General features: G+C 44.2%; 1 protein-coding gene across 1 annotated transcript in view; it reads right to left on the minus strand.

Annotated features, from left to right (window-relative positions):
* Positions 1-11085: 11085 nt before the first annotated feature.
* The window catches only part of FAT4 (FAT atypical cadherin 4), a 149989-nt gene continuing 146456 nt past the window's right edge, over positions 11086-14618 (minus strand). The window contains exon 17 of the mRNA XM_072861873.1: positions 11086-14528. Within this exon, the coding sequence (XP_072717974.1) occupies positions 12640-14528 (1889 nt within the window). The 3' untranslated portion in view covers positions 11086-12639. The remainder of the gene's footprint in view (positions 14529-14618) is intronic.

Here is a 14618-nt window from a genome sequence, read left to right on the forward strand (position 1 = left end):
CAGATCCCTGAGCCCCAGGAGCACCCGGTCACACTCTGAAGAGCTGTTCCCTCGCTATAAATGTCAGAAATCAGGGATAAAGAGGAAGGAATGTGTCCTACCACAGCCGCTCCCAGGGCAGCAATCTTCAGTGACGTATAGAGTGGAAAATGTGTCAAAGCGGTTTAGCAGGAAAGAAAAAAACATGACGAAGAGAAGGGCGGCTGAGTGACAAAAGAGTCATGAAACAAACATCCAACCACAAATAATTTGATGGTTTGATTTGTTCATATTATACTGCTGACATGGCTTGTCTTTCCCTGCTGACTGCGCTTGCCGTATCAGCGCTGAAGTCTGGCAAACTTAGGAGACAAGTTTTCTCTGTAACAAAAGTGATTATAATCAATAGGCAACTCCTTGCGTGTCGCCCGTGTCTAGATGTGAGATCAGTATAATCAATAAAAAGGGACCCCGAAAACCGAGGTCACTTTGGTATGGTTTTCTGCAGCAAAAGAGCGGTACAGCCTCTTTGGTGCAGCCGCAGCTGTGGCAATACAGAGCTGCTTGCCTTTCACACCCTCACAACTCAGTGCTGGCCGTGAAAACTCAGAAGCTGTCGCCTTTAATGATCCCGTAGCTGGGAAATTGGCCGAGATCCTTTCGCTGGCAGTGGGATCTGCATAACCTTGTTAAAATAGTTGTTCGGGTAACCTGCGTCTTCTGAAAACGGGGTTGTATGGCCCAAACCCCTGGATATACAGTTAAAATAGTTGTTCGGGTAACCTGCGTCTTCTGGATGTACAGCACAGTGCCGATCATAACAAGACTCTACCTGGGATCAAGTAAAAAGATTAAACAAAAACCAGATCTGTGTGATGGTTGACTATTTTGGCATCAAATTGGGTCTAAAAGAAAGAAAAGCAAAAGAAAAGGCTCACGCTGGAAGCTGAACCCTGGTGCCTTTCAAAGGTGGACGAGGATTTCTCTCCTCCATGTGGGTTTTGTCCAGTATGGAAGGTCATCTGGAAGTTGTGCGTGACCCTCCCAATCATTTTTTAAGCCTCAATAAGCAGGGGAAAGAACCCACTAGAACAAGAAGAAAGGAAAGTATAGAGCAATTAAGACGATAAAGGGCTGTGGAAAAGGAACCTTAAAAGATTTTTTCCACAGAACTCTTAGAGTTTACAAAGCTGTAACGGATCCCTTGAAAACATTAGGTTGCCTGCTGCTTTTTGTTTAGGAACTTCCATCCAGCCGTCACAGGAAAGATACACAGCCTCTTGGACGTTTCCCTAACAGTTCTCATTTTAGGTAATGTAAATAACATTTTTTACATTAACATCTTATTTATGTAGAATCTTCTGTCTCAGCAGATGTCCTACAGCTGTAGGTGTATGAAATACAGAGCAGGGCTGGGGGCAGGAGGGGAGGATTAATCTCTTCCTTATACTTACGCAACTAAGGAGGCAACTCAGTGGAGCTATGGAAGTGTTATCAGACAGCAAATATCACACGACCTGGCCATCGGACCCAGAGCTGAGGCTCTGTTTGCTTAAGACACTGTTTGCCTCATCCCTTGATGTCTTGCATATTATATTTCTAAGTCAAAGATGTAGAAGACGTCTAATAAATAATTATTATTAAAGAAGCAAAATCTTTTTTAGGTAGCAAAAGAGGTTCACAGGTGGCAGCCTTGTTTGCTTCAAATCTTTTTTTTTAACCTCTCGGGGATACTGTCATGCCATGGTAGTCAACAGACATGCAGCAGTGTGGAACCAAAACAAGTTCTTCATCCATATAACCCCCTTGCCACTCAGTAAAAAATGATAACATTTACGGACCACTAACGTTTGTAAATCAGCTGCCTTCTTAAGGAGCTGGAGCATCTTGTCCAAACCAGCAATTGCCATGTGTGTCAGTACACGGGTTTGAAATGCAGATTTCCGCTGGCACGCTGTTTCTCTGCTTACTTTTGAGCCCACCTGTTGCCAGATTAAGCCTTTTCTGACTCGGTCCTTTAAAAGTACAACCGAACCCTTCCTGTGTTAATTCTGACATACAGCAGCCCGTAACCACCGAGATCCACACATGCTGCCAGTGGCTGTAAGGGCACAAATAACAATTAACGCAGTGATGCTCTAATAGCTGCGGCCAGAGGTGAGCAGGCGCGCGTCGATAGTGGCACTAGTTAGTTAGCAGGGAAATGCCTGGTGTGCCCAAACTGTGCCGTGATAATTGCCAACGTGGGAAGTTTACGCATTTGAGGCAACACTTTGTGCAGCCACTATCTCAGTGCATCGGTAGGAAGGCAGCCTGTATATACCTATAGGAGGATATATATACACCTATATCTACCCATGTAATTCGGCTAACGCGCTTCACCCAGACCGGACAATTCAGAACTGTACACACGTGTTGCTGAGGGGACAGAAATCTACTCACAGATGTTTGGGGACCCGTGCTGCTGTTCTTAACTAACCATGAAGAGTCAGCTCTCCAGCTGCTATAAATCAGCAAAGCGCCCTTGTTTTAAGCGGAGAGGGGCCAGTTTTGCACCAGGACTATCAACCCTTCAGAGCAAAAAACAGCACGAGGCAGTTAAACCCAGGAATCTGCACTACTTGATCTCATGGAAAACATTTATCAAAGGCATATTTTAGCTTTATAACCTGTTGCTTGTTGTGCATGAACTCTACGGTTTTCCTTATTACCTTTGTTTTTCAGGCATTATAGGCTCTGCAGCTTTATTTTTCACCAAGTGAGAGTGTTTCCTGCCAAAGGGCAGAGAAATGCTGATGAGACGAATTGGAAAAGGTTCTCTTAGTTGTTATACCACAGCTTTTCTCTTGTCACTGACGTTTGCCAGATTAAAAACTCTCAGTGCTCTACAAAAGTCATACAGTTCATTTATAAGTGTAAAAAAAAAACCCAAACCCAATCCTAGACTCCTAAACTAGCTACAGAGAAGTCCTATTAAAAATCCAGGACACAGTGTACTGCACGAGCAGAACAGTTAGATATGTATATGTCTAGCTATTTCATGGATGGAAAAAGAAAAATTGACACAGTTACAGACTTGTCATACTCCACTTCTTTCTTCAGAGTATTGAATGTCACTTAAAACAAAACAAACAGCCAAGTTCATTTCCCGTGACAAACATCCAGGGACATCTTAAAGTCAAAACAGAAGCAACCAAAATCAGAAGGCAAAGGAAACTTTGACAAAGCTTCAGAACCTTGTCAGATGCAATTATTCACTAAGTGTACTCAAATCAGTGAAAAAGAAGGGCCCCCTTCGCCGCAAACTGCTGAGCAGTATTGAAAGGTTTCACATGCATTGCTATCCGCAGCGTCAGCTTAGTAAAAAAAAGTGCCGTAGATTTTAATGCTAAGAACAGGTGAACAAAACTAATATTGAGAAAACCAAATGGGGTACAGAACAGCAAACAACAACAATCTCTGCTAACACTAGGAAAAGAAGTCAAAGTGCATATCATTTAATATAATCTCCCTCATAATAAACTACTCAACTGCAATTAAAAACTTCAATCACAAAAATCAGTTATGTTGAAGTAACGAGAATATTTCTTACCTCTGTCACATGACTCGAGCTGCAAACTACTTTGGGAAAAAAAAAAAGGATCAAACCCATAAACACGACAGGATTAGAAAAGCCCCACATGACACCCATAGTGCATGATTTGCCCTAGCTGAACAGTAATTTCCTAATAAAACGGAGCCTACAAGTTTTGAGTGTCACTGGCACTTACCAGGAATGATCTCCTTCAGGAGAAGTAGGGAGCAGCTGTCATCCTGTGGGACCTATTTGTTCCATCAGGATCTGTTTTCTACTTGCTGTGCTTTGAGTGATTGGGTGGTGGTGTTAGTGCAGGCAATGCCCTGTAGATTCTGTGGGTAATTTTAGTAGAAGTATATTTGATATGGATAAAATAATCTGGTTATTTGGCTTTCCTGTGGCATTTCTGGGAGCCAGAGTTTTATGCAATTTCATAATACAATTGCTGAAACGTTGGGGTGCTCCTGTAGATTAGATACATTAATTTTTGGCTTTTAAAGGATTACATTCTTACATGCTGTTACCTTTAAGTGCCTTCAGCTTTGATTACATCTCAACCAAAATCTAGTTTCCAGTCTATGTTGCCTATATGCATTCTAATTCAAAACCAGAACAGCAGTCAGATGAAACCATACAATGGTATCTCTGAGCCGGTATCTGTTGGCGTAGCAATGCCTAGGCTGTCAGGGCACTCCTCTGCTTGTACGATGGGTCAGACGGGTCAGTGCCTAACCAGCAGGCATGGTGACTCCTTTCCAGCCCCCACACTGGAAAATTAGTATACAACTGGAGGAATGGTTATGTGTCCTGACGTGGTCTTGGCTCTGGGAAGGGGAACATGTTTTCAGGCTGCGCAGTTCTGGCACAGAGGCATATGACGGCCAAGAACTGTCTTTGGCTGTCCTCATAGCCTCCTTCACTTCCTTCAGAAGACATTCAAGTTGAGTTTCCTAAAGAAAAGGAATACTTGCTATTGATTGTCATTGCTTCTGCAGCCATCATTAGAAAACATGCTTCTTTCCTGCCCTCCCAAAGTATTATTTGCTCACCTGTTCAGACAAAAAGCTTTTGAAGGAGAACACGGACAACAAGAAAGGTGACAGGAACACTGAGAAGACGACAAGCTCTTGCCTATCCTTTTTCTTGGTGACCGTAATGGGTTCAGACTGAAATGCCAATCAGCGTCCCATTGCAAAAGCATTTTCTCCCTTGTAAATAAATATTTAGGCAGAAATTCACAGGCAGTTACGAACACCGACCTGGCAGTATCGCAAGCAATGGCTGCATTTGGCACCTGAGCCTGGTCCAAGTGTTCTGAGGCTGAGGGCGGGTTTTCTGTATGAGAGCTCATCGCTCTTTCTCAAAACTAGTGTCCTGCCTCTGGCACTACGGTGTACTAACTTTCTTCTTAATAACATGTCTTGTCATTGTAACCCCCTTCTACAAAGCGAGGAGGTGTCATCAGCCTTATCTCTGCACCATTACAAAAATGGTATTCTCTGCCACATGGTCTTATGCAGCTCTACGAAGTCCAGCCTGTTTTGATGATTGCAATGAATTCTACAGGTGTAAAAAAATCATTAAAAAATGTTCCTTTTGCTTTTTAATACGCTTACCAGCAGTTGTTTTAAGAGAGACAAACCATTCCAGTTCTCACTTAGCTTTCTACAAACTACAAGGAATTCTTATGCTGTCACATAGTGTCTTTGCCAAGGTTTAACAAACTGTTTTAATAAAGACTTACATTATAAAGACATATTAAGAGGGAGTTGTACTTTAAAGGAAATTACAATGCATATTTGGAAGTATTCTAGATCATTATGCCAAAGTATGCTTTTTGAATGACTCAACAATATCCATTTCTCATCCGGTATATGTTCTTTTATATTAATGTTTGTTTTTCATATTAATGTTTATTTCTTATTCCCTAATTTGCTGTTTTAGCTAATTGCACAAGATATGCAAGAACAAACACTAATTACTAAATCAGACTCTGGCTTTTAAAAGACTCAGGGGAAATAAACCAACAAACGGGAAGACAGGGACCTGTTTATTTTCCCTACTCCTTGTCTGATGGGCTGCACAAAGAGTCACAGTATTTTAAGAGAATGCACAGAATTATATGGAACAGTGGCTTGGTTTTTTATTACTGGGGGGAGAGAGGTTGCTAATCTGTTTTCCAATCATGAAGTCTTGCCAGGGAATTTGCAAGGTATTAATTGCCATATGGAAAGCATGTTCACGAATGTCTACATACATACGTTGCTACGTGTACGCATCAACTTACGCATGTGTGCATAAAACCATCCTCCTTTCTACAGAGAGTCTCTGTTGACATATTTTTTTTCAGGCTACACAATAGTTGCTGATCACACACACCTGAACTGTTCCCTTGTGTGTGCTGATTGTGGCAATGAGGGTGTTCGACGAGGGTGGAGGTCCTTGGGAAAAATATATAAAATTTTCATTCCATCATGGCCTTCTGTGTTCTGCTGCTGCTCCCTCGATCTCTTTTACTCCTGGATTTTCAGTCCAGCACATCTTTTCACACTGAAGTTTCTGATCTTCAGTGACTATTGCTTTATGATTTCCACCCCAGGCTACCTCACTTTCTTCTCTTGGCAATTTTAACACAGTAGTTGACACAACGTGTGAGTTATCTGAAATATCACACGTCATCCTTGGGCCTCAAGCAGAAGTCTGGAAAGACTGTAATGATTTTGGCTTTTAATCGGTATGCTGTTGATTTGTCCTGACTGAAACAAATTCTTGGATGTGGGGCTTTTGTCTTCGCTTTCTTCTAGCTGACACTGTTTGAGGACTCCCTGAAAATGCTGCCTCTAAAAGGATTTAAATTATAGTTAAATGCATTTACTTTAGCATTCCTGTTTACCAGTGGTTAGGAGGTGCCATTTCTACTCATTCTCCATCTATTGCTAGTTGTGCTTTCCCGTTGTAAGAGAGGGGGGAAAGCAACACCTTGCTGGATCCTCGTTTTGCCCCGCGCTGAAAGCAGAGACGCAGGAAGATTGTGTAAGATATGGGATGAGGTAGAGCTGCAAGCAGCCGCCGTATGACCCATAACAACCACAAAGAACAGGCAGAGCACACTGCCTTTTGACTGGCATAAGGCACCGTGCAGGGTCTTCCCATAACCAGCCCTTCCCGAGTTCTGAGCTGAAAAAGGGCTTGAGGAGCCCGAGCCAAGTCGGTGGAAACTTCTGAAAATTGCATCCATCCCTCAAAACAAAATACTTGCTTGGAACCACAGACTGAGGGCTTTTTTCTTCCCCACCAGTAAATGGCAAATTAGAGGAACAGATTTTGGTCATTCATGTGGAATTACTTCAGAGCGGCCCCTGGAAACCAGCCCTTCACTTTGGTCTGAGGCAAAAGATAGTATTACTTTTGAGCTTGCCCTCAGCTAAGGCTCTTGAAAAACTCAAAGCACGCTGCAAGAGCTTCTGGCCTTGGGTGCTGTCAGAAGCGGATCCCAGCCGAGGCCTGCCAGGTGGCCAGGTCTGACAGGTACCGCGCACAAGATGGCTTCTATGCAGTCCCTACTGAGGGTGTCTCCTCGTTAGCTGGCTAAACGTCAAGCAGTTTTCATCGTTAGTGGCAGACGCGCTTGTCGGTTATTTTCTTCCCAATGGAGAATGCAATCAACTGAAATGCCTTGCGGTTTCGTTTTAGCAGGTTGCCAAACTTTCTGGCACTGCTTTTGTAGACTCTTCCCCTTACATTTAGAAGCTGTTGAGAAATTCGCCTGCTACTATTACCATGCTATTTTTTTTTTTTTTTTGGTACATGCTCCTAAACGAAATGCAAGTGGCCATAAAATTGAAGAGTGATTCTGTTGAGAATTTACTTTGCGAAGGCCAGAGATAAAGGTACTTTTAAACACAAAATCCAACTTAGACACTCTATCTGCTCCTGATCATCTCATTACAGAAGGATGTTGAAACCTGGAAGTCACTGGAAAAAAGAAAAGGCTGTAAAAATTACTAAGAATCCAACTGGATTTGTTTGCGGGAAAAAGATCCTGTAAGGCTTGGCTGAATGAAAAGTGGGGCTCATACAAAATATAAGAAAGGCCAATTGAGTGCAAATATCCAAATTTTCAAAAAAGACAGGCTGTGACGCTCACCAACAACGTGAACACAAACTGTCTGTCATCCTCATTAAGTGCTATTTATAGAAAAGCAAAGTGAGCACATTGGGATAAACAAAGCACTGACTTCATGGAGCAGAGGAAAGATTGTTGAATGAATACGTAGATGGACATGGGAAAGGATAAAAGGGTGAACAGTAAACCATTAGCATGAGAAAGCAGAGAGATCAACCTTTTCACTTTCTTCTTCTCTCAGTCCTACTTCAAGAAATAGCAACCTTTTTTCTTGATAATCTTTTTCTCCTCATTCTCCTTCCCAAATTTCAAAAGAAGATCCACAACAGAAAACACTAATGAGGAGTCTTTTACAGATTTCAGTTAAGGAAGTGCCTTTTACATAGCAACATATTTAAATTAAATACTTACACCAAAGGATAATATTATCATTTGAATTTTATGCTTCAGAAATATAACCTACAACACAATAAAAAATACCGTACTCTCAAAGCAGCACTGGAGGTGATCAGTAAAAGCACACAACACATCATCTCAGGGGCACGTCAGATTATCACCTGTAGGAGGTGGCTGGCAAAAATTAAATACGATCAATGTTACATAGAAGAAATAAATGAAATACAGTAAATTGCAGTAGTGAAGCTAGATTAATTTGCTGATATCAGCTCAAGGTGTTCCTTGCACTCCTCACTCGTGACCCTGATGGAAAGATCTTCAAATGTGTCGGTGCTGGAGGAGCGGTGCCCCAGGCCGGCACGCCTCACCCATTTCTTTCTATAACAACACGAAGGGGAAACGGAGGGTGCCGGACATACCTGGAATCACAGGATGGTTCAGGCTGGGAGAGACCACTGGAGGTCATGTGGTCCAACGCCCCGCTCAAAGCAAGGCCAGCTATGAAGTTAGATGAAGTTCATTGGTATGTTGTCCAAGCAAGTTTGAAATATTTCCAGGGACAGGGATGCCACACCACCGCTGGGCAATCTCTTCCAGCCCCTAACCGCTCCCATTGCCAGAATAGTTTCCACCATCATATCCAACGGGAATTTACCTTATGACCGCCGGCGGCTGTAGTCCTTTTGCTGTGCACCTCTGAGGAGTGTCGGGCTCCATCTTCTGTTTTTGAAGGCATCAGCGAGACCCCGCACCCCCTTCCCACCCCAAGCCTTCTCATTTCCAGACTGGAGTAACGCGGCTCCAGCTGGATTTTGCACTGCTAACCGATACTCTTTTGACACAGGCTGCGGTCTGCAGCGTTGACTCATAGTCTGCTTGTCCATGGGGGATGTTTTCAGCAGAATGTGGGATTTTACGTTACTTTTTAAAGTAGTGTGTCTTTCTATTAATTTTGTGATTTTTACATTATATAACTTTGATGAAAAATATTGGAAGGTCTTGAATCAGACAAATCTAGATTTCACTTCTTTTAATAATTTATCCCCCTACCAGAAATTACAGTATTTCAAAACTCTGTTTTCTTTTTCATAGGTATACAAGAGAATGCTGAGTAAATCTGCCATAACCGCCCATTTTCATCTGATCAGTCATCAGGAGAAAACGTCCCCATCTGAGACAGCAATGACAGTTCAGCTGTAGCCCACTAGAAGCAGCGGGACAGTGGCACCAGTTCCCTCCCTCATCCCACGGGAAAGAAACACGAGTGTCTCTCTGCAAGCTACTAGCAGAAAGATAGGTCACTAAGCCAAACTGCTGACACGAGACGTGTTTGGAGGCTCCTGTGCACTGAAGTGAGCAGTGCAGACTTTTTTCCCTTCCACATATTTGTGACTTCTAATACGTCCCAGATCTTGAAACAGGACCACGCAGTTCCAATGATGAATCAGGGGAATTATGCTGCTCACTCCTCACGACTCTAATAACTTTGGATGATTGTTTCACATGATTCATTTGGAGCCCTTTTCTGATCCTCATCATGAAAGAATTAAAAAAAAAGGCAGAAGTGGATCATATGTTTAAGCGTCAAAAACATCTCTGTGCTTTTCAGAAACAGGGAAACAAGGAAATCAGCAAAATATACTTTTGTCTATCATAGAAAGTGACAAAATTGAGAGGAATGCACTACAACTCGATAAACTGTAAACTGCATTAAAGTTATGACATAAATTTTGTCTAAGTCCACATTGCACATTATTCTCTTTTAACAAAACTTTTTGATAATCTCAGAATGCTTAACTGGCATAATGCAGTTCTCAATATGTTTGGTGTTACATTTAAAAGATTTCATTTGCTAAAGTTTTCATGTGTTATTAAAATCACCACTTGGATGTGGTACAGTTTGTGTTAAAGGATAATATTCAAACTAAACATACAGCTTTTTAACAGATGTTTAATTACAGCAGCTTCTCAAACTCCAAAATCATTTGTGGATCTCTTGTTATTTCAGATGAAACTACTTACATACAAATGTGGGCTACTATGGCCCGTTATCGTTTCACTATTGTGGGGCAAGATGAAGTTGGCAGCATTTTTAGCTAAAAAGAGTCGGTTCCTCATTGCCGGTTCTGAGACAAGCTTACCAAAAACCTCTAAAACAAATGACTAACAGATAAAAACCCCCTCGAATTGTTGTTCTTTTTCTAAGTTCTTTAAACAAAATACCACTAATGCAAAGTGTAACCTCAGAACTCGCTTCTTGCCTGCAGTCTGAACTTTTTCACTCTGCATTTTCCAACAAGTTGTCTAAGTTTGATTTACTCTCTTATAAATATACAAGAATGCAGTTATTTATTGTTCAGCTGCTGCTTTATTAAAGAAAGCTCTCGTTCTCACACTCCTAACTATCCATGGACTGGAAAGCTTCAGCTTTGAGCAGAGGTGGAAGTCTTGGTTAACAAATGTAAAACCAGTTGCTGCTAATAAACCCCTACGGACTAAAATACAGTTTTATTATGTTATTAGAAAAGTGAAAGTAGCTTTGGTACTTTTGGACATTATCTTAGGCTCAGCAGCGTCACAATACCATCTCTTCTCCATCTTCCTGAGACAGGTGAAGCCTGCTGTTTCTCGGTCATACCAAGGTCAGTCATGAACTACAAGAGGGATATGCTGAATGCTTCTCTCACCCTTGGTGAAATTCATCCCTTTGTAAGGGACAACCACACTGGACTCAGGGGGACTTCAAGAAGTGCACTGGGCTTGTGCTGCCCCTCTGCAGAGGGATTAATTTAATTTCCACAGTGATACTAGTGTCGCCTTCGCCGTGAATGAACTCCAAACGTGTCATTTTACATCATCACCTTGCTTCTTAAAGCCCATTTTCTGAATAAAATCTAGTAAAAGTGAAGATCAAGGAGTGGAAATTAGAGAGAGAGAAAAGACGAAAGGTTTCTAATAACACACACTAAAGATTTTAAATAAATATTTTAATTCTATTATTGGCATTTACAGGTAGAAAGCATACAGTATGTTACAATTTTATCAAAATGTGAAAAATATGGATGTTACATAAGTAACAAATGTAAAAAAAGTATTTTTCTTACCTTCCCTGAAAGCAAGAAAACTATTCAGCATAGGAAAATATTGATATAAAAACACAGCTTAGGTAAAAAAAAAAAAAGAAATTGAAGTTTTTACACAGTACGATAGGTTCATCAGATCTGCATGAAGATGTAAGGACTTTGTGAGGTTCTACTTTACCTAAAACTTTAGAGAATTTGGGACAAACAGTAAGCTACATTAATGAATCTACAAGTAGTTTTCCCTCATATCCGCTCCAAAATGCTAGAGTGCAGTAATTTTCTATACAATAAATAATTCTTCAAAGTTTCCATCATAGAAAATCATATAATGCAGAAAATGCCACTCCAAGGTCACAAAGGCTAGGCAGTGCTTTAATAATAATTATGATAATACTTATTATAGTGCTTTATAATGTCTAAGCACTTCAGACGAGTTAACTAGTTAGTCCTCACAACACCCCTGCGAGGTAGGCGAGTAAGTGTTATTCCTACCTCTCCATAGTACAGACGGGAAAATGAACTCTGGGGAGAGGCGCAGACTGCAGCAGCGGCACAGCCGAGACGAGAGGCCAAGAGATGTGAAAAGCAAGGGGTTTTTCCCTCGCTTCCGTTGATCGAGCTGCTGCCGCTGCGGCAAGCAGGCTACCTGGCTGGGCTGGGCTGGCAAACGCCGATCGCCCCCCTCCCGCTAGAAGCACTGAGGGGGGCAGGCAGGGACCAGGGTTAAGCATCCCAAAATATTTCATAGAGATTCAGAAGCTCTCACACAACTTTGTCAAAAAACCAAACCAAAAAATTTTAAAAAAAAAGGAAAAAAAAGGAAAAAACCCCAAACAAACAAATAAACAAGCTGAAAAGAAAAAAAACTCCTAAAGTGCTGACTGGCTTGAGCTGCTTCTAGCACCTCTTGTATGGACTAAGACTTGTAGCACTGTTGCCAGCAAATTATTCAAGCTGATTTCATCACATCCATCATGTGAGCGACTGCAGGATATGGTAACTACGCTTTCTGAGACGCCTTACTACTGTAATTCCTTCATTCACCATCCTTCTTCCATGCACTTCTTAAGGAAAATTAAATCCTCAATACTCTTGCATCGTAAAACATGTTAGTAGCTGGAGACAATATGCACATCCTTCACAATTTAAAAAAAAAAATTAGTTCGTTTTCAGAACAAAGCATTATTAATTTAAGAATCACAAACCAAACAATGGTAAATAGGAAACCCTTTTCAAAGGCTGCATGCCGAATATCTTGTTTTCAAATACAATGCATGCAGGAGAAATAAATTCATCCAAGCATAATTAAATTAAAAATGTTTTAAGTCTCTTTCAGCAGCATAATGGTTATTATTTTTAAAGTCTCCTCCAACCAAACTGGCCTGGGGTTCAAATGCTGACCTTTGCTTTTCTACAACCATATAATGGTTTGACCGGTCCCCGTGGCTTTGCACTGCGGCAATACCAGGAGATAAAGCCTATACATACTGTTCTGCTTCCCCGTCCTTGGAAACAGGCTTCGTTGTACCACCTTTGCTGTCTTCGCTCGCTGCTGCTGCTGCTGCTGCTGCTGCTGCTGTTTTTTCAGGAAGTGATGCCAAATCTTTGAAAACGTCCACATAATGCCCAAAGCCCGGGCCCCAGTTCAAGAGGTTGTCCCAGTTGAAGGTTCCCGCTTGCTGCCCCAGCTTCATGGGCAGGGAGCTCTCCCCCGCGCTGGCGGCCGCCGCCTGTGCCCCCCCCGTCCCCCCCTCACCTCGGCGGCCAGGGTACCTCCGGGGCTTCAGCCTGGCGCCGTAGTTGTCCTCGTCGTCCGCATCGGACTCATTGACCTGGGATAACTTGGGCATCCTGGAGGTGTACGCTATGGGCTTATCCCTGTCGTACTCCATCTCCGAGCAGGTGAAGGACTCGTGGGAGTCGCTGTCGGAGGAAGACTCGGGTGCAGGAATACCATCGGCCGGGTTCCTCGTCCGGGACAGAGGTCTTCTGCAGTCCTCCTCAGAAGAGGACCGGCCATGGTCTGCGCTGCAGATGCTGGGGTTTCTGGGGCGAGGGGTGTTCAGTCTCTCCACCTCTTCGATGGACAGCCCCACCGGAGGAGCAGTCTCCAGAGGGATCTGCCCGATGGGCTGCTTCAGGCGGCTTCCCGGTCGGGAACCATGGCTCGCCATGGTCTGTGGACTCTTACTTCTCCTCCCCAGCCGAGTGGCGTAGTTAAAAATGCCGGGCTGGCAGACGTCGTTGTGCATCTCCAATGGGCTCCCTTCCCGTATGGCAAGGTGCAGCTCCCTCGCCGGACTGTGCCTGTAGAAAGTTGACGATTTGGAGAAGGGTGCGGGGCTGTGCCGAGACAGGGGGTTGGGAGTAGGGCATGCCGAGTGGCTTAAAGACGTTGTCCTCAAGCCCTGCCCGTAGGCGGGCTGGTAGGTCAAGCTGCTGGCTCCCAGGGGCATGGGGGACTGCCGCGCAAAGCCCAGCGGGCTGTGCCTCTGGATGGAGAACTTGGGCGTGTGGCTCCGAAACTGCTTGTAGTGCTGGATGATGTCGGCGTCTGAGGGGGCGATGCTGCTGGCATTGTCGATGTCGTAGTGCTCGATCTCGGGCTCGGGGGAAGCCAGCGGGGCGCTGGGGATCGTCTCCGTGGCGTGCGGGATGTCGGTTTCGTCATAGATGAGATACGGGTTTTCTCTTTCAATGATATCGGGTTTTGGGTTCCCTTCAGGCTGCTTCCTGACAGTCATGTCATCGCCATAGGGCGGGATGTTGTCAGGGTCATCAAACGCCACGTTCTCGCTCCCTTTTTTCTTCTTCTCCTTTGTTTTCTTCTCCTCTTTTGGGGCTTTCGACTTCTTTCCTCGGCACTGGTTGCAGAGGATGAGGCTGAGGACCAGCAGCGCCAGGACCGTCGCGCAGCTGCCCACGATAGCCGGCACGGCCCAGAGGGGCAGGGACAGCTCGGCGGGGTGGGGGGACGGGAGGCAGATGTGGCCGCCGTTGATCCCCGCTCTACAGTCATGGCCCGGGGCGCACGAGACCCCCAGGCACGCCACCACCGCCTCGCACGTCCGTCCTGCGTACGCCTCGGGGCAGCTGCAGGTGAAGCCGGCGTGTGCCCCGGGCTCGCAGCTGCCCCCGTTTTGGCAAGGGCTGGAGGCACAGGCGCCCGGCGGGACGCACTGGTAGGCGTACCACTGGTTGATGCACATCAGCTCGCCCCAGCAGGGACTGCTGGCGCAGACGTTGGGGCCGCGGCAGCCGATCTTCACCGAGGGGTCTGTTTTGGAGAGAGTGGCGAGGCTGTGCTTGCCAGCAAAGGGAAGGCTCTCCCCGCCGTACTTGACGTAGGAGATGCAGCCATCGAAGCCTAGGAGGAAAAGCAACAGTCACATCGGCACCTGCAGACTGAGTATGCACTGCTAACAGAGGCCAAAGACGCCCTGAGCATCAACATCTA

Source organism: Ciconia boyciana, chromosome 5, assembly GCF_034638445.1.
Source record: "Ciconia boyciana chromosome 5, ASM3463844v1, whole genome shotgun sequence".
Taxonomy (NCBI): Eukaryota; Metazoa; Chordata; class Aves; order Ciconiiformes; family Ciconiidae; genus Ciconia; species Ciconia boyciana.